This window comes from Leucopleurus acutus (genome assembly GCF_964270905.1).
Source record: "Leucopleurus acutus genome assembly, chromosome: 9".
In the NCBI taxonomy this organism is placed as follows: Eukaryota; Metazoa; Chordata; class Mammalia; order Artiodactyla; family Delphinidae; genus Leucopleurus; species Leucopleurus acutus.
Genome location: NC_139144.1, coordinates 71,632,673 through 71,651,967, shown reverse-complemented (window position 1 = coordinate 71,651,967; position 19,295 = coordinate 71,632,673). Strand labels below are relative to the sequence as shown.

Below are 19,295 nucleotides of genomic sequence, written 5' to 3'. Positions count from 1 at the left end.
AAAGTTTCCACCCTTAAGATAAGCTGTTACAAAACCTCTGGCTACATCTCTTGGCCCATTCTCAGGAGCTTGTGCTGGATCAGGGCTTGGAGACTACGGCCCATGGGTCAAATGGTTCACTGACTGTTTCTGTTTGACCCACAATCTAAGAATCACTTTTACATTTTTAATTGGTTGAACAAAATCAAAAGAAGAATGATTTGACATGAGAAAATTACATGAAGTTCCCTTTTCATTGTCTGTAAAGTTTTATTGGAACCCAGACAAGCTCATGTGTGTCTATACGGATGTGTTTTCATGATTTAACAGCAGTTGAGTGGTTGTGACAAAGGCTGTATGGTCCACAAAACCTAAAGTATTTACTGTTTGGTGAATAAATTTGCCGATACCTGAGCTAGATCAAAGGATTTCTGCATTTCTCCTTAGAGTAACCAGCTGGGTTAAACCCTCACAATTTCCAAGTGAAATTGGGCCAAACAAGGAATCCACTGTGCCGGTTGTGGATAATTGGGCCTTAGGGGTCGGTGGCAGTTCCCCCCACCCCAGCATTGAGGGCCTGTTTATTCGTCTCCTTGACCATTGTGGAACAGCAGTTATTTCAAGATGATAATTTTGTTTCTTTGTTTTTTACCTATAAATTATGACTTTTTAAAAAAAATTTTATTGAAGTAGAGTTGATTTACAATGTTGTGTTAATTTCTTTGGTACAGCAAAGTGACTCAGTTGTACATATATTTTTTTTTCATATTCTTTTCCATTATGGTTTGTCACAGGCTATTGGATATAGTTCCCTGTGCTATGCAGTAGGACCTTGTTGTTTATCCATCCTATATATACTAGTTTGCATCTGCTAAACCCAAACTCCCACTCCATCCCTCTCCCACCCCCACACCCTTGGCAACCACGTCTGTTTTCTGTGTCTGTGAGTCTTTCTTTGTTTCATAGATATGTTGATTTGTGTTGTATTTTAGATCCCACATACAAGTGATATCATATGGTATTTGTCTTTCTCTGTCTGACTTACTTTGCTTTAGTGATAATCTCTAGGTTCATCTGTGTTGCTACAAATGACATTATTTCATTATTTTTGATGGCTGAGTAATATTCCATTATATGTATGTATGTGTATATATATATGTATATATATATATACACACCACATCTTCAACATGATAATTTTGAAATGATGCCAGGAAATGTTGTTTTTGTGCCATATGTTAATGACTTTTGGTGGGTTATCATTTCCCACTCTCTAAAGATTTTTAATAGTTAACACATTAATTACATGCTGTTTTCATGCATAAAATTGCAGTGGTATCTTAAGGGTAGGTTATAAAGGTTAGGAAGTAAGGCTTGATCATCTGAAAGCGGTCACCTCCTGACCTCTGGGTGGGAGTTAGTAAATATTGTGAGATCATGAACATTTATGTCATTCACTTGTCCACAGTGTTGGGAGAATGGCATCATCTTGTGCCGGAAGATTGCAGAGCAGTACGAAAGTTATTATGATTATAGAAACCTGAGCAAGATGAGGGTAAGGTACCTGGATGCATCCTAATCGGGTTACGGAATCCTTTTTTGCTTAGCTTTCCAATATGGTGCTATGAAATTAGCTTTGTGATAGTCTTGATATGTCTTGCAGAAAGCTTTTTAAAGATGCCTTTCCTCTGAAGCATACTCCTCTATTTATACAGAGAAATAGCATGTTGATCTGTGTGATTTTTCTGATTAATATACAAAAAGGGAGCCCTTGATCTATTCTAAACACATCTGACATATGAAATATAAAATTTAACCCAAGATAAATACTTTCAGTTTGTTGAGGAAACTCTCCACACTATTAGAAGAGCTTGCCACTTGCACACAAATCTCTGTAACAATGTACCATTCTTAGTCCCATAATCTGCACAGCAAAATAGTAAAAATGACTAGCTGACACGTTTTTAACTATTTGGGGGTTAACTTCTATAGGTGTCAAATCTTTTTCACTTCAGAAATATGTTTTTATTTGCTAAACTGAAACCAAGGTCTTAGTACCCAAGAGCCCAAGGAGTTTAATATTTTGTGTCCCTGAACAAATGTTTTATACCTTCTTTTATTTCAAATTCATGCAAGTCCCTCTGGTACTCCAAGTCCTATTCTTTAAAGTCATGAACATTTGGCGTCATCTTGTAACACTTAAGCTCTTCAGGGTTTCTAAAACAGGATCATCAACTTTTATATATACATTTTTAAAAAAGATGATGATGTTTCCTTTTAATTCTGAGGTAGCAATTTAAGAGATGATCTTGTAAACCTTTAACAGCTCAAAATCCCTTACACCACAAGTAACTTTTTCAGCTGGCAGGAGCTGGCCCTGTACTTTGAGCGTAGTATTTCATGTCAGCAGTTCATCGATATTTCTCCTAACATCAAAACCAAGGAGGAAAAACCTTGTTTTAACTTCAGTTCTTCATGCGGGCACTGGCAGGCACTGCAGTTTTATATAAAAATGTTGTTGTGCTTCTCTTGGCATCCTGTCCCTGGAATAGAATCGAGGTTACAGTGTTTACCCATTAGAGCCCTTGGGTGCCATAGTCACTAAGATTTTTATAAACGCAAAGCATTGCACTTCATGCCAACTGCTCTTTGGGGGGCTGTTACTGGGGGCGGGGGAAGGGGGAATGTTTTCAAGTGAAATATTAGTCTTTCTGTGGAAACCCTGGGGATGATAATACCATGAATGGGGAACCATAAGCTTTATGTACTTCGTAGTTCCAACCTTGTCAAAGACACATTTAAGAGCTTTCAGCCCAGACAGCACTTTGCACTATGGGCCCCCTTTGGTTTGGTTTATTGGTTTATCCCTGTCCAGCCTGTACAAGGTTGCACCTTCCAAATGTCCCAAATTACCATGACCCAGGAAAACCAAATCCACAGGTGAGTACGAGAATTCTCCAGAATTTGCCTCTAACAGTTCATGTTAATTTTTATCTTACTGTGAAGAAAATATTTCCTCGATAGACCAGGTGCATAGAAATCATTCTCTCTGGTAAGAACATATAATAACATACTCGATCCTTTAAAGCAGGGGTCGGGAAACTGCAGCCTGTGTGCCTCGCAGAATTGAGTAATTGTGACGGGGACCATGTGGCCTGCAAAGTCTAAAATATTTATTGCCTGGTCATTTACAGAGTAAGTTTGCTGATCCCTGCCTTAAAGCACAGAAAGGGAGTCAAACCTTCTTTTCTGCAAACTGAACTAAAATGATGTTCTCCTTTTTGTAGAAGAAATATCCTCTTCTATAAAGTGGTAGAGCTAAAAGATGAGATAAAATGATTAAAATTTCCCCTGTTCTTTGCTAGATGATGGAAGCCTCTTTGTATGACAAAATTATGGACCAGCAACGTCTTGAACCAGAGTTCTTCAGAGTTGGATTTTATGGGAAGAAATTTCCATTTTTCTTAAGAGTAAGTAATATACTATTTAATTTGCTTTTATACTTCCAATATAGATATCCCAATCAAGCAAACTAAGATCTGAATGACATTTTATCCTTTGAAGACAGGGTAAAATAACGTCATGAGATTTTCTTTTAACGTTGTAGTTTGCAAACACACTCATCTAGTAATTTCCCAAGATTCCAAACAATCGTTTGATTTTTCTTCTTAAGTTTCTAAGCTTACTATATCTCATGAGCAGTCTCTGGCAATTACAGTTGCTTCCCCTGTGTGATAGAGAGTCTCTCTTCAGAATGCAGTTTCCGTAGAGTTAACATTCAAGAGAAGTGGCTGGAGTTGCAGAAAACATAGCAGTTTCACATTATATGCAAACTCTTCCTCCAGAATCACGTGAAGAGCATTGTTTGGCCTAGTCGATTCTGTGAAAAGCTAAATGGCACCCAGCAAAGAGATGCAGTTTATTGCTAGTAGAAACTATTTCTACAAAGGAAAATTTTCCAGACTCTCTAAGGTACCTACTGGATAGTAAAATACTTGATTCCATTCTCACCGTTGTTCACACTGTACCGAGTAGTCTCTTATGTGCTTGAATACTTATATAACTTTTCGATAAGTAACATCGCACTTACACTTGCTTGCCTAAAAACATTGGTTGGGAGAGGGAATTCACCTCCCCAGGCAACTAAGGAGAAGTATCTAGGATAATTTTGTAACACTGAGTGAATTCATTACAAACTTTAAATCTCAATATACAAATATTTTGGTATTTGTGTTGCCCTAAATACCTTGCTTTAACTGTCAGTACCTATGGATAGATACAGGATGGGGGTACTTGAAGGCGAACAGAGAGAAGAAAGATTTGACTTCATTTTTTCTTTAATAATCATTAACTTACCTGCCTTTCAGAATAAAGGTTTGATATATATAAAACCTTTATTCATACATATATATAAAATACCCAAACACCATAGGCAAAGATTGATTTAGTATTACATAGAACAAATGCTCAAATAACAAATCAGTCATCTTTAGCTGATTGAAATGACCGTGTATTTGGGTGCCACGCAGACATAAGTAAAATCTCTTTGTTGGATTAAAGAGGAGCTACGTGACGTACCCGGTCACATTGTTGGCTCTGCAGATGGACCTGCCTGAAGACAAAGGAAACTTGATTCCAAATAAAAAATAGTGGCAAACTCAGAACACATGCTGAATTTGAAAGACTACATCTTGAAAATGGACATGCTGGTCCTAGGCTGTGATCAGCCACTCCCCACAGAGTACACAGGGCCTGGGTCCAAGTTCTGAGGGGAAGGAAGGACGTTCTAGAGCTGTGAGGAGCACAAAGGGCCGAGACCCCACAGGAGGGTCCAGACATGACTCTGCTGCTGCAGATCCCCTTCCTCTCTTGGTTCAAAATCATGCAAAGATGATGTTTTCTTATCGTACTCAGGGCTACCTAATCCATTATGCACAGTACATACAGTGTTTAGAGACCATATTATTCTTAGATGGCCCATAAAACTGTTTTAATTTCTTTTAAAAATCAGAAGAAAAAAGTAAACTTTTTTTTTGATTTTTTTTTTTGATGTGGACCATTTTTAAAGTCTTTATTGAATTTATTAAAATATTGCTTCTGGTTTTTTTTAATGCTTTGGTTTTTTGGCCATGAGGCATGTGGGATCTCAGCTCCCCGACCAGGGATGGAGCCCACACCCCCTGCATTGGAAGGTGAAGTCCTAACCACTGGACTGCCAGGAAAGTCCCAGAAAAAAGTGAACTTTTAGGTTAAAGAAAATGTTATAGTATATATTATAATGTATATTATACATTAGATTATTATTCATCTATTTGTCTTTATACCAAATGGGTCATACAATATGATTTTTAATATTTTTTATAGAGAAAGCAGCCCACAAAAGTGTTGTAGCCCTGATCAAATTCTGAATTCATCTAGCAAGTGTATTATGAAGTATCCTAGATGTCTATCTAGTATGTGCAATTAGTGTTAATTAAAAGTGTAAAGTTTTTAAAAATCAGAAGCAGTTTAGGAGCCATAATTTTAAAAGGAATTTAGCAAATTAGAGGACTGCATCGGCTAATAAAATGAATTTTGTTAAAAAGTCAATTGGAATAAATCAATCTCTGTATCACTGTTCTTTCGAAAACAGTTTTTCTAGAAATAAATGGCATTTCCTTCAAAATGAAAGAGAAGGGTCACCCTCTATTGGTTTCTAAAGAGCACTGTACCCTTTGGAATCATGAGGCTAGACCTTTTTTTAGGAAATCAGATTCTAGTCTGTTCTTTGATTTAAAAACAAACAAATGTCAACATTAAAAATTTCCTTTCATTGTTTGATCAATTTCCAGAAAATGTTTAAAGCTCAAATAAATTAATATATTTATATGATTGTATGATCAAAGTAGGTTTTTTTTACCCTCATGGAAAATGGGTTCTTTACTGACAATGTTTTATATGCATAGAATATGTTTGAATAATGATTTGTCTAAGGAGAATGACTGAGGTCAAGGATGGGAAAAAGATTTACTTTTTATTGTATGCCCTGTGCTATTTGGGAATTCTTTATACCACAGGTATGTATTTCCTTTAAAAAAAAAAAAAAGACGATTAAAAAAAAGTAAGTATTAATAAATACGACCCAGCAATTCCACTCCTAGGTATGTATAATCAAGAGAATTGTAAACATAGAGCCACACAAAGACATGTACACGAGTATTCATAGCAGCATTATTCATAATTGCCAAAACAAGGAAATTGTCCAAATGTCCATCCACTGATGAATGGATAAACAAAATACGGTACAGCTATACAATGGAATATTCAGCAATAAGAAAGGAATGAGGTAATGATATATGCTACAAAACGGTTGAACCTTGAGAATATTATAAGTGAAAGAAGCCAGTCACAAAAGGCTACGTGTTATGTAATTCCATTTATATGAAATGTCCAGAATAGGCAAATCTATGGAAACAGAAAATAGATTAGTGGTTGCCAAGGACTGAGGGGAGGGGAACTAGGGAGTGACTGCTAATGGGCATGAGTTCCTTTTTGAGGTAATGAAAATAATCTGAAATTAGATAATGCTGATTGTTGCACAACTCTGTGAATATACTAAAAGCAACTGAATTGCATACTTCAAAAGGGTGAATTTTATGGTATGTGCACTGCATCTCGGTAAAGCTGTGGTTTAAAAAAAAAAAAGCATTGATGGAGGAAATGCTTAATTCCTCTTTATTTCTCAGAAACTCAAATATCAGACGCAAAATTTATGTTTATTCCAAAATGATTTCTTAATACCACTGAATGACTTTACACTTAGAGGAACTCCCCTGATTTTACAAATTGTTGTGATGTATAAGCATTTTTTTAGAACTGTTTCAGTTTTTTGAGTATTCAGATATTTATTTGGGGACTTCTGTAAGATGCAGGAAGGTATGTATTATTTTATCAAGCAAATTTATTATCTTTTTTAAAAAGTTTATTTTATATTGGAGTATATTTGATTTACAATGTTGTATTAGTTTCAGGTGTACAGCAAAGTGATTCAGTTATACATATACATACATCTATTCTTTTTCAGATTCTTTTCCCATACAGGTTATTAAAGAGTATTGAGTAGAGTTCCCTGTGCTATACAGTAGGTCCTTGTTGATTATCTTTTGAGTAGAATAAAAGCAAATAATACAGCATCAGAAGGTATGACTTCTATCAAGAAAGTTTTAAATATAGGATTGTTTGGGGGGGGGTCTTAATTTCTAGGGAGTCTGTCTTAGCTTGTGTTTTTCAAAGGGTCGTGATTTAGTGAGAGGCTTGTGGGGAATTGTGGCAGGTTCTCAGCACCCAGTCCTGCTGTTGTTTCCTCTGCGTGCCTGCAGCTGCTTTTTCTCAGCTGCAACCCCGAGCCCTCTGCCCACGGGTGGTTTTTAACTTCCTCACTTTGGCCCAGACTTCTTCCTCGGGGCATTTGACACAATCACAGACGCAATCACAGAAACCTCACAGAGCTGAGAAACACTGAGACCCTTGGGCCTTAACTCCCCAGACCACAAATCACTGTATTTCTTAAAGATCTGCAAGGCACGTTATCCCACAATCTTTCTTGGTCTCAGTAGCTCCTAGGAGTTTTTCCTGGACGTACCAGGCCACGTTCAGAACAGAGAGAGCTCAGGCCTTGGACTCAGACCTGAGCTTAAATCTCATACAAAGTATGTAACCATTTTGATCCTCGGTTCTCAATTATAAAATGGGGGGCGGAGGTAACAACCTCTCAAGTTTATTTGAGTTAAATAAGGTATGTGCAGAGAGCCTAGCCAGTGATTTTGCTCAACAATTATAATTTCATTATCATTAAACTGTCAGAAAGAGTTCCTCCTTATCGATAACCGAATCATAAAGGCACTTGTTAGAAACGTGCCCATCTTTCCAGCTCTGTAGCCTCCATCAAGGATGACCTTCACCATCCTTTCCTCAGTGAGAGAGAGTCCTAACCACAGAATGTTTATACATATTGTAAGAACAAAACCAAAAACAGACAAAAATTTAGCAAGACCTTAAAAGTCCCAAATCTTAGCTTCAGCCAGTTAACAGGATTCCTGGCTACAGAAGGCTGAGCTGAGTTGGGGATGGCAGGGAAGTATCCGGTGCCAGCCCTGTTGAGAACTGGAATGCAGACAGGCCTAGTCTTCCTTTATACGGAAGGATCTAGGCATGAACGTGTTAAGGGCGATCTCAGTGACCTTTGTAGAAAGAGTGCAGTAAAATGTATTTTTAGAGATTGCACTCACTTTGCTTTCTTCCAGATTGAAAATTTATCCACTTAACTTGATATCCAGTTTATGAAAATAATCTATAACACATGTGTTCGCTAACGTTGGAGGGAACAGGATTGCTTTGTTTTGCGCTTCGGCGCTCTGAGAATCAGACGCCCCTTTGCACCTCATGCAGGTGAACCCAGAAGAGTGAGGCATGCTACTGGAACTTATTAAAAGCAATAGGGAGTTATGCTCATGACCTTTGCTCTGCATTTTTAATATTTGGGTAAATTCTTTAGACTGTTCCAGTGTGTATTTTGGTTATAGTCTATTGATGTTGGGCCTATGCTTAGTTACCGCCAGTGTCATTTATTTTGGCTTCTCTCTGTAATTAAAGCACCCAATTATATGGTCCTAATTTTTTTTTTTTCTGATTTAACCTCCAGAATAAAGAGTTTGTGTGTCGAGGGCATGACTACGAAAGGCTGGAGGCCTTCCAGCAGAGAATGCTGAACGAGTTCCCCCACGCCATCGCCATGCAGCATGCCAACCAGCCCGACGAGACCATCTTCCAGGCAGAAGCTCAGTGTATCCACACCTAGAAGGGCTGGATTCCAGTTAGATCACACGGGCCTTTAGCTGCAGAGCATTTTCGTGCAGGTGGTTCAACTACCGATCCCTTTTCAGTAGCTCTGTTCTTTCGCTCCCTCTTTCTCATCGTCTTAATTTTAGGTTAGCTCCTTCCAGACAGAATTATGATAGTTATTCTCATGATTTAGTTGAAAAGAAATCCCTTAAGGATTCTGTTAAAGAATTTTCCTCCTTTTAGTTACCACATTTCTGTATCTCAGCCCTGCTTTTAAAGCTCCTTTTTAGGGATTTCCCTTAGAATAATTTTCCTCTGGCATCCCCTGTAGAAACTACTTGAATTCAGTTCAAGGAAATGATAGCACTATGTTTATTGGGACATATCATTACCCCCTTTTCCCTTGCTGTTTTTATTCTGGATGGAAGGGGAGAGAGTTCCCCCCCCCCCCCGCCCCATATCTTCCAGGGACTCTTAGCCATGGCATCCTGGACAGCACTTCATCATTTAATAATTGCCGTATAATTGGCACTCCCATTGTCTAAACATGAACAACTCAACTGAAATTACACAGGCATTAGAGGCAAAGGGAATTCACCCCAGCACTCTTTTCTGAATTCCTCTGTCTTTTTCTGAAACTGATGATCTTAAAGAAGACCAGAAACTCCCCCTGAAAATTACAGATGCCATTTCAAAATAGAAACTTAAATGCACCAGAAGCAAGAAGTTATGTAAGGAAAACATTTTGCTATCCTTCTTTGAATGAGAAGAGAAGAAGGTAAACATACAAGTAAATATGATAGCCTTTAAAGTAGTTTTTAAAAGTATCAACTACAACTAAACACTCTGCTTGTCAATACAAGACTTGAGAGAGTGGATACCACAGATGTGGGAAGGCTGGAGACAGGAGCATATGCGTTACTATCAGTACTGGTTACTGTCTTTGGTTGCATGGGTATTTGTACATTGTTTTACAAACAAACAAATTCTATAAAGACCGTACATGCACTAAAGATCAGAGTGTCTCATGACCCAGGATTAAAATTAAAACAATCTTGAGTATGTGAGATCCAAGCCATTCCCACCCACCCCCAACCAAAGAGAAAAGTCAATGATAAATAAATTCACAGGACATAGAAATTTCAAACTGATACTCTGTCAGAATCACCTATGTAAAACTACTTTAAGGCTTGTAGTTTGAGAGGTGATTTGCTATGAACCGAGTGCTTGGCGCCTTCTTGGCAGTTTTGACTTGACTCCAAATAGAAACACCAGATTGTTCCCCAGCCTCTTCTCTCTGCCACAGCTCAGCTCGAGCCAGACTGCCACAGAGTTTGCCAAGTCAGGTTCCCTCCTTGACTCTTGAATCCTAGATTTGCAGATATATGCCGTGACTCCCATCCCGGACAGCCAGGAGGTCCTGCAGAGAGAGGGTGTCCCGGACAACATCAAAAGTTTCTATAAAGTGAATCACATCTGGAAATTCCGCTACGACAGACCATTTCACAAAGGCACTAAAGATAAAGAGAATGAATTCAAGGTACTAGGTCGTTCTTATGACACGCGGTTTCCTCAGATAGACTGTGAACTCCTGGGGGCAAAATGCTTGATAAATATTTACTCAGAATAGAGTCAAGTGATAAAGCTGGAAGGGACCAGAAATCATGTGGTCTAGTTGTTCTCAAACTCTACCATGTATCAGGGTGACACGGGGTGCTTTCTCATCAAGCAGATTTCTTAGCCCAGGAATTCTGACTCATTGGGTCATAGAGGAAGCCCTGACGTTTATGACAATTCTAATGGCAGTGGTCCTCGGTCCAGTTTTTGAGCTCTCATGATTCATCTCAGTCCTCTCATTCATTCACATTTAACCAACTGTGGGAACCTCAGGATATTTATTCTCAGTTACAAGAGACTGCCGTGAGTGAAGGATACTGAAGGAACAGGCCATTCTGAGACAGAACCACTGGGGAGCCTGCTGGTGCAGTGGGAGAGCTCTGTGCTATCTTTTGCTGCATTTTCTTATTAGAATGGTGTGTAACTAAAACTTCTGAGAGGACTCAGAATAAAAACAAACCATAGACTGTTTGCACGGGTTGAGTCCTCCATCCTCAGTAGTTCCGATATGCCTTGCTAATTCTCTCTCAATCGGAAAGGGCAAGGTTTCTCACAGCCACCCTGGGGATAAATTATAATCTGCTCTTTCCTTGTTAACAGGGACAAAGTGAAACCACACAGATCCTCAGTTGGTCAGTATTTCCCTCTAAACAGAGAATGTTAAATGAATGTAGGATTGTGGGTGACTTGGCTTAGCTTCTTTCATCACAGCGTCTCTACTTAAGCTGGGAGATGTTCTCCTATCAGCTATGATTGTCTGATGTGAACTTGCCTCGTCACCCCTGCCGAAGTGTCAGTCCCCAGTGCTCCCAGCAGCAACTGCAGGAGTTACTCACAGCCAAGTGATCAGAGGGAAAGCTGGATAGTTTTGCACTGTTATGATGGGACTGAGCAAAGCATAGTCCTTTGGGCAAGGAGGTTGATGGGTTAAATATCAAGGCCAGGAAACCACTGGAAAATAGCACTAGGATGTTATTGAAAAGATCCATGACCATTTTCTAATCCTTTTGGATACCTTAATTTTTCTTTTGCCCTTCCAAAACCAATTAAAGATCATTAATGTGTAATATAGTTTTCATTGCAAGTTTCCAGTAGGTAAAAAGTCCAAGATCCACCAGAGTTGGACAGATGACTTGCTCAGAGTGGCGTTCTAATTACCCCAGACCCTGCACTAGAACCCGCACCTTCTGATGCCATCTCCGTTGCTTTTTCCGCTGCACCACATTTCCTCTTGGCCATCACGTTAAATATTTATCAGTGTTGTAGCAACCCTCCTAAAATAAATAAATAAATCTGGCTCCTCACTCCTGTGCTCACAGCCCTCAGCATCTGGCTCCTAACTGCCCTTGCACTCACCCACCCTCCCTGTCAGCTCCTGCAGCCCCGAGCTTCTCCCTCCGTCTCCTGCCATGCCCTCTCACAAGCCGCCCTTTCACAAGCCGCTCGCATCTCTGCGCCTGCTGCTTCCTGCTGCCTGCACCGTCTCCCCCGCTCTCTGCCTGGCAAACTCCTACTCACTCTTCAAAATTCCGCTCACGTGTCACCTTCTCTGAGAAGCGCTGTCCTCCTCCCACAGGGTGCTGGGCACGCCTGCTTTCTCCTCTGTTTTCCCCCAGCACCTGGAGCATTCCTTTCTCCTCTCCCTGAATCCTTCTGGATCTGCTTACCCCCCTGTCACCAGCAGAGCACGCGGGGCCCCTGTCACCAGGTCTCTGCCCTATTCATTGCAGTAGGTCTTGGCTGGCACAAAGAAATACTTCCATTTGTTGTTGTTGTTGAATAAATGGCACTATTTCAGGAATTTTGTCAAGTTTATTATCCACGCAGGAATACGCTTTGTTTAAGTAAGAAACATGAGGCAGAGATGCAGAAGCCTCCAGAAGCCTGGTTGACAAAAGAGAGAGTCGTCATCAACAGCAGCTCTTACCAAAGGCAGCCATGGTTTCACGTGTCACGAGGGTGCTCATCCTGGCCAGGGGAGCCCTGGCTCTTACCTACAGATCCTCCTGGATCACAGCAGTGAATATCGGCACGAGAAAACGTGGCACAGTGCCTGTAGCAACGGAGAAGTCGGAAGTTCTAGTGCAGGGGTCCTAGGGGCAGCTCTACAGGTGATGGGAATGTAGCTTTGAGCAGGTCACATGCCTCTTGAAGACTTAGTGTTGTCATCTTTAAAACAGAAAGATCAGGCTGTGTGATTCCTAAAGCCCTTTCCTCCTTGAGGATTCTGTTATCTAATCCCGTGTCGAATAGCTGATACTACTACTTACCTCTTCCAAATAAAAATGGCTAGACCCCTTGCAGAGTAGAGAGAGTTTAAATTAGAAACTTAGAGGACATAGTAAAAAAAAATAATGTGATGACCTGTTTTTATATTTTTAAGCATGCTGTCTGGAGTAGATGATTTATTCTACACAGAAAAAAGTTTCAGATGATATACAATGAACTTTACATAAGCTTCAGTGTGTCTTACTGTGATAGCTTTCTGAGTGCAAAGGGGTTGATGAAGGACTGGAATGAATACTAAAGAAAAGCTGACAAAACCGAAAACTTGATAAAACTGAACGGCAAACATTAGTCATAGCTCAGTAACTAGAAAGAAAGGTAACTTGGGGACTTAATTTGTTTTGTATTTCGTAGAGTCTCTGGGTGGAGAGAACATCATTATACTTGGTGCAGAGTTTACCCGGAATTTCCCGCTGGTTTGAAGTGGAGAAGCGTGAAGTGGTAAGGATCAGAGCTTATTCTCAAGAACTTTCTCATCACCTAGTGTCAGTCTGTATATTTATTGCTTCTGCTTGGGACTCGAAGTCCCTGGAAACACTCATAGTAAGTTAGTGAATGTTTGTGATATTTATTGACCGCTATGACCAAAGCTGGAAGGGGAACATTACCATTGACCTAGCCCAGCCAGCCAGAGGGATTCCTCAAAAATAGCAATGACTGCAGCATGTCAACACCTCGGGCCCTTGAGTTAGAAGAACTGAAATTCCAGCTCTCCTAACTACTCTAGCTATGTGACCTTCACTGCTTACCTTCAGTGCCAGGCCACTGGAAGAAAGTTATCTACATTAACTTATTTAATCACCATACTAAATCTACAAGGTATGTATTCTTTTTTGTTTGTTTTGTTATACACATTTATTTTACTTTCGGATTCCACATATAAGTGGTAACAGTATTTGTCTTTCTCTGTCTGACTTATTTCACTAAGTATAATACCCTCTAGGTCCATCCACATTGTTGCAAATGGCAGAATTTCATTCTTTTCTATGGCTCAGTAATATTCCATTGTGTGTGTGTGTGTGTGTGTGTGTGTGTGTGTGTGTGTGTGTGTGTGTGTGTGTGTGTGTGTAGATATATATATATATCTCAAATCTTCTCTATCCATTCATCTGTGGCTGGACACTCAGATTGCTTGTATATCTTGGCTATTGTACCCAATGCTGCTATGAACATTGAGGTGCATTTACCTTTTTGAATTAGTATTTTCATTTTCTTTGGCTATATAGCTAGGAGTGGCATTGCTGGGTCATATGGTGGTTCTGCTTTTAGTTTTTTGAGGAACCTCCATACTATTTTCCAAGGTGACTGAAGCAATTTACATTCCCACCAGCAGTGGACTAGGGTTCTCATTTCTCCATATCTGAGGTATGTATTCTTATCCCCATTTTCACAAGTTTTGACAAGAGGTTAAAAGCCTTTGCCAGAGGTTCCATAGCAAGATATTGAAAAAAGATAAACTCGAACCCAGATTTTTCTGACTCCAAAGCCAGTTATGTTTATCACTTCTAGCCTTATAAGGCAACACGAAGCCAGTGTCAAGCCCCGGCACAGTATTTGACACACAGTACGTCCATGCTGTCACAGTTCACAGTAGAAGGGATGCTGCTGTGTTAGTCTCCCTGGGCACCAGTGGGGAAATCAGCGGGTGTCATTATAGAACCTGGAAACCACAGCACCCAAGAAGCCTTCGGGTTGTAAAGCATGCCTCCCAGCTCCAGTCCCCAGTTGTGGAAACAGAGAGAGCAGTTGCCGAAGGTAGCCACATCGGGACTGAGACCCCGCCCCGTGCTTGGGCTGCTCTTCAAGCTGCCAGCACCTTGCTGTCAGCCACAGCCCTGCAATCTCAAGCATCCCTTCTCCCACCCTTGGTATATCCATTATGTCTCGGGCCAGCCACTGTCCTCTGGCTGATAGAAAATGTGCCAATTGTGAAAATACCATTTAACCCCTTCCTTTTTTTAAGTAACAAGTCCACTCTGTCAATGAATAAGAAAGAGCAGTTCTTGCCCAAATTGTCTTCCAAGAATGGCTTATCCTACCTGAAATCTCTCTAAGCATTGAAACCACCCTCAGCTTATCCTATTCAATCACACTAAGCATTTAATGGCATCTTCATTTTGCTGGGTAGAAAAATTCATACAGCTCCCTTAACAAATTGAACTCAGTCCAGCAGATTACATCAGTGTGGTTGTGTTCTTGTCAGGTCTGAGTCAAGGGTCCACAAAGCTGGTTGCTTACATGGTGGACCCTGCAGCCTTCGCGGAAGAGGAGAGGCTGCTGACATCAGTGCTCAGAAAGTCTTATTGTTATGCTTCCTGCTGAATGGCATGGGCCCAACCCACAGAGATGTTCTTAGTCATCCATGCTGCATTAATGATTCAGAGAGCATTAAATTCTGTGACACTCACCAGTGTTCCTAACCTTGGAAATATTATATACACACACACATACACCCCGCTAATAAAAAGCAGCGTGCTGATAATGATTAAAGGAGCATCGCTAAACACAGCCTTTCAAACGTCAGCTGCCTACTTCATTCGAATATGCAATCTTATATTCTGTCAAACAGAACAAACCCAACTGGGCTATTCTGTTCCCTGAACACAGCCCACTTCTGACAACCTCATGTCTTTCGCTTATTCCCACTGCCTGGCATGTCCCCACCTTCTATTAAAGCTGGTTTACTGCTTTAATTCCTAGTGTGGAAGGTCCTGAAGATCTGGGCACAGAGTGGGTACTCAATACATATATGCCACACTGAATTGAAATTCCTTATGTGCCATGCCAGAATCTGAAGGATTCTGAATACCAAAAGATGTTTTCACATCTTGAGGATTACATAATATACTATATGCACCCTATGTTACCTTTCTAAAATCAGAAATATTCTGAGTTCTGAAAACATGTAGCAGCAAAGATTTCAGATGACACTGCGGGCCTTTATCCTCTAAATCGTAACCCCAGAACATATTATTGAACATACTCTCCCATTCTTTCAAAGATGATAATGCCTTTGAACAATTGTTTCCTCAGTAATTGTTTTTATTGTTTTCAAAACCAACAGGATCTTTATTTTTTTGATTAAAAAGTAAGCTTATTTAAAAATTTTTAAACAAGATGAAAAAGCTATAAAATAGAATATACAAATAATGATTTTTTAAACTCTAAAGATAATGACAATATCATCACACTTCACATCATATCCATCAGAAAATCGTGTGGCTCTAGGGTACTTTCAAAATTACCCAGGATCCGACCACCCCTCACCTCCCTACTGATAGTGCCATCTAGTGCCCGATTTCTGCAGTAGTATAAGAGGTCACCTTGTGCCCTTCTGCCCTCCCCCTGCTGCAATCACTTCTGTACACAGCCCCAGTGTCCTTTTTAACCTAAAGTTATATCAAATAAAAATAGGGAAAATATATAACGAACCTGGTTTACCCATCATTTTATTTCACCAGCTATCAAAAAGGCCAATTTTGTTCCATCTACACCTCCCTCCATTCCCTTTCACACTGGATTATTTTGAAGTAAATCTCAGACATCATTTCAGCTATGTAAGAATATTTTAGTCTGTATATTAACCAAAAACATAACCATAATACCATTATTCCATCTAAAAATTTTAACAATAATTCCTTGATCATAAAATATCCAGTTTATTCACAGTTCTCCAAGTCTTTATTTTATAGGTTTTTGTTTGTTTTTGTCATCTGTTGTTTGAATCTGGACCCAAATAAGGGCCACACATTGAAATTGGTTGAAATACCTCCTAGATCCTATTTGATCTGTAGGTTCCCCCGAATTAATTTATTTTCCTTGAAGTTTTTTGGTTGAAGAATCCAGGTTGTTTATCCTGAAGTGTTTCCTTAAGTATGGATTTTGCAGACTGTGAATCAGTGAGATCATTTAACATGTTTCTTCCTATTTTTTTTTTTTTTTTGTAAATTAGCAGTTAGATCTAGAAGCTTGATAAGATGTTATTTTGTTTTTATTTTTTATCTTTTCATTTTTTGCAAGACTACTTCATGGGTTGTGTTAGATGCTCTGGTTGGCAGCCAGTGACGCTCGTTGCCCCCATCCAGTCATCTCTTAAGGGTTACAAAATGGTGGTATTTTATCGTTCTGTCTTTGTTTGTTGATTGGAATACTTCTGTAAAGAGAAACATGCCCTCATCACCGATTTGATTACCCTAAGGTATAGGAAAGGAAGGATAATGCTCTATTCTTTCCTTTTATTTACCAGTTTTCATGGTTTCTTTTTTTTTTTCCACACCACGAAGCTTGTGGGATCTTAGTTCCCCGACCAGGGATTGAACCCTGGTTCCTCATACAGCGGGCACCCTCAGCAGTGAAAGTGGAGAATCCTAACCACTGGACCACCATGGAATTGCCCTGCCAGTTTTCAAAATAATAATTTGGTTCCCTAACACCCTATAAAAGTGACCAAAGAGGGTTTTGTTTGGTTAGTTTGGGTTTTAGTATCAGTGGTAACTCACGGATTTAAACGTGTTTGTTTTGTTTCAATCCATTGCAATTATGACTCATCATTTTTCAAATTGTTCCATTTTGCCCATTGGGAGCCTCTTCAAATTGGTTCCTCAGTCTTTTTGACAGTATCCAAGTTGTCTTTGTTACTGAGCTAACACACAGGACCGGTTTGTCAAATCAAGCATAGGAATCAGCATCAAGCTTTACTAATAACTTTTAGGCAATCAGGAGGCTCAGATGAAGCAGAGAGACATCTGAGACCTCAAGTCTTGTCCTCCACGTCCTTCTTCTCCACGTCTTCTCCTGATTAAGAGACAGAGTGTCCAAGTGAAGTTCACAGAGTTCCTCATACAAAGGGCACGTTTCAATTATGAAACTTAAATTGTGAAATATTCCATTTTATACTCCAGAGAGTTGTCAAGCTTCTCTGGGACATTCTTTAGGGACGTGTGCCTTATGGACTCTGGGTTTATTTACTGTAAGCAATCCTTTAGCTGGGGACTTCCCACTAAGGGCATTCCATAGATACCATCTCTTCCTCCTAGCAGTTAGTCTTTTTATTTGAAGGTTCAATTGACAAGGAGATAAGACCAGGTCACCTGCTTTCTTTTCTGTTCCCAAAGGACTTCCCTCCAGTAAAGAGAGTGAATGGACCACAGGCCAGCTGCTCTAATGCCTTCCTCCAGCTGCCTTCCTTGCTTACTGGTATGGCTGGGTAGTCCAGGCTCACTTGTACAATCCTGCCCCAGACCCAAAAGCAACCATTTCTCCAATGACTCCTGATTCTTTTTAGTGGTAAATGGGAATTAAGGATCACAAACTGGGAATAAAGGAAAATAATTCCTTGATGAACATTTTTACACATTATTCTTTGCACACTTCTTTAATCATCTCCTTAGAATAATTTCCCTAGAAGTGAATTGAGCTATCAAAGGGTCCACAGTATAACCTTTGATTCATTGATCAGCAATGGCATGTATCAATTTATGCCCTGTCTGGAGTATATAGCTGTTCTTGGGAATAACCATTTTCCCAGCATTCTCTTCAGCACTGGCTGTTGAATATTATTTTTATTTTATTTTATTTTATTTTTATTTTTATTTTTTGCGGTACGCGGGCCTCTCAGTGCTGTGGCCTCTCCCGCTGCGGAGCACAGGCTCCGGAAGCGCAGGCTCGGCGGCCATGGCTCACGGGCCCAGCTGCTCTGCGGCACATGGGATCTTCCCGGACCAGGGCACAAACCCATGTCCCCTGCATCAGCAGGCGGACTCTCAACCACTGTGCCACCAGGGAAGCCCTGTTGAATATTATTTTAAAAGTTCCAAATAATAGATCAAAAATGATCACAGTAGGGTTGATTTTTTTTGGCATTTGTTGAGTGCTAGTGGAGATGATATGTTTTCATATATTTATTGACTCTTTTTTTGCGAATTTACTGATTATATTCTTCGTGTAGTTTTCTTCAGTATTTGAGATATATTAATAATTCAGCTGAAATATATGTTGGAAATATTTTCAGAAGTTATTATTTGTTTTTTGTCTGTGTTTATTGTATCTTGTTTATTTTTTTAATTTCTTCATATTAATAGCATTTGAATCTATAATGTTGAGCATGAATTTTTTTAGCTATGGTCAAAAATACATAAAAGTCACCATCATAATCATTTTTAAATGTATAGTACAGTGGTATTAACTACAGCACGTTGTTGTGCACCATGCATTGAACAACAATTTCCCTTTCCCCCTCCCCCCAGTCCCTGGCAACCACTGTTCTACTTTCTGTTTCTAAGATGTTTTGTTCACTTTTTAACTTTCAGTTCATCAGAGCTCTCAGACTTCTTCTTTATGATTTAGCTTTTGTGATCATAAAACAAAAGTTTAATGTCCTAAATAATTGGAAAGTAAAATCCTGTTTACCACCACTCAGGTAAAGAAACAGAACATTGCCAGTAGCACCCTATAGGCCTCCCGTGTATCCTTTCCCAATTGCTACTCCCTCCCTTATCATAACTTTTATGGTATCCATTCTCTTGCTTCGTTTATTACCTATATATGCCTCTTTAAACAAGTCAGTTTAGTTTTGCCTGGTTTTGAACAGGCAT

The 19,295-nt window shown here is 39.7% G+C and overlaps 1 protein-coding gene across 2 annotated transcripts in view; it reads left to right on the top strand.

Annotated features, from left to right (window-relative positions):
- DOCK4 (dedicator of cytokinesis 4) overlaps positions 1-19,295 on the top strand; it is a 481,996-nt gene that overhangs the window by 442,016 nt on the left and 20,685 nt on the right. For both annotated transcript variants that reach the window (XM_082846152.1, XM_082846151.1), the window contains exons 37-41: positions 1,448-1,534; positions 3,345-3,449; positions 8,660-8,801; positions 10,173-10,339; positions 13,057-13,143. In XM_082846152.1, the coding sequence (XP_082702278.1) occupies positions 1,448-1,534; positions 3,345-3,449; positions 8,660-8,801; positions 10,173-10,339; positions 13,057-13,143 (588 nt within the window). The remainder of the gene's footprint in view (positions 1-1,447; positions 1,535-3,344; positions 3,450-8,659; positions 8,802-10,172; positions 10,340-13,056; positions 13,144-19,295) is intronic.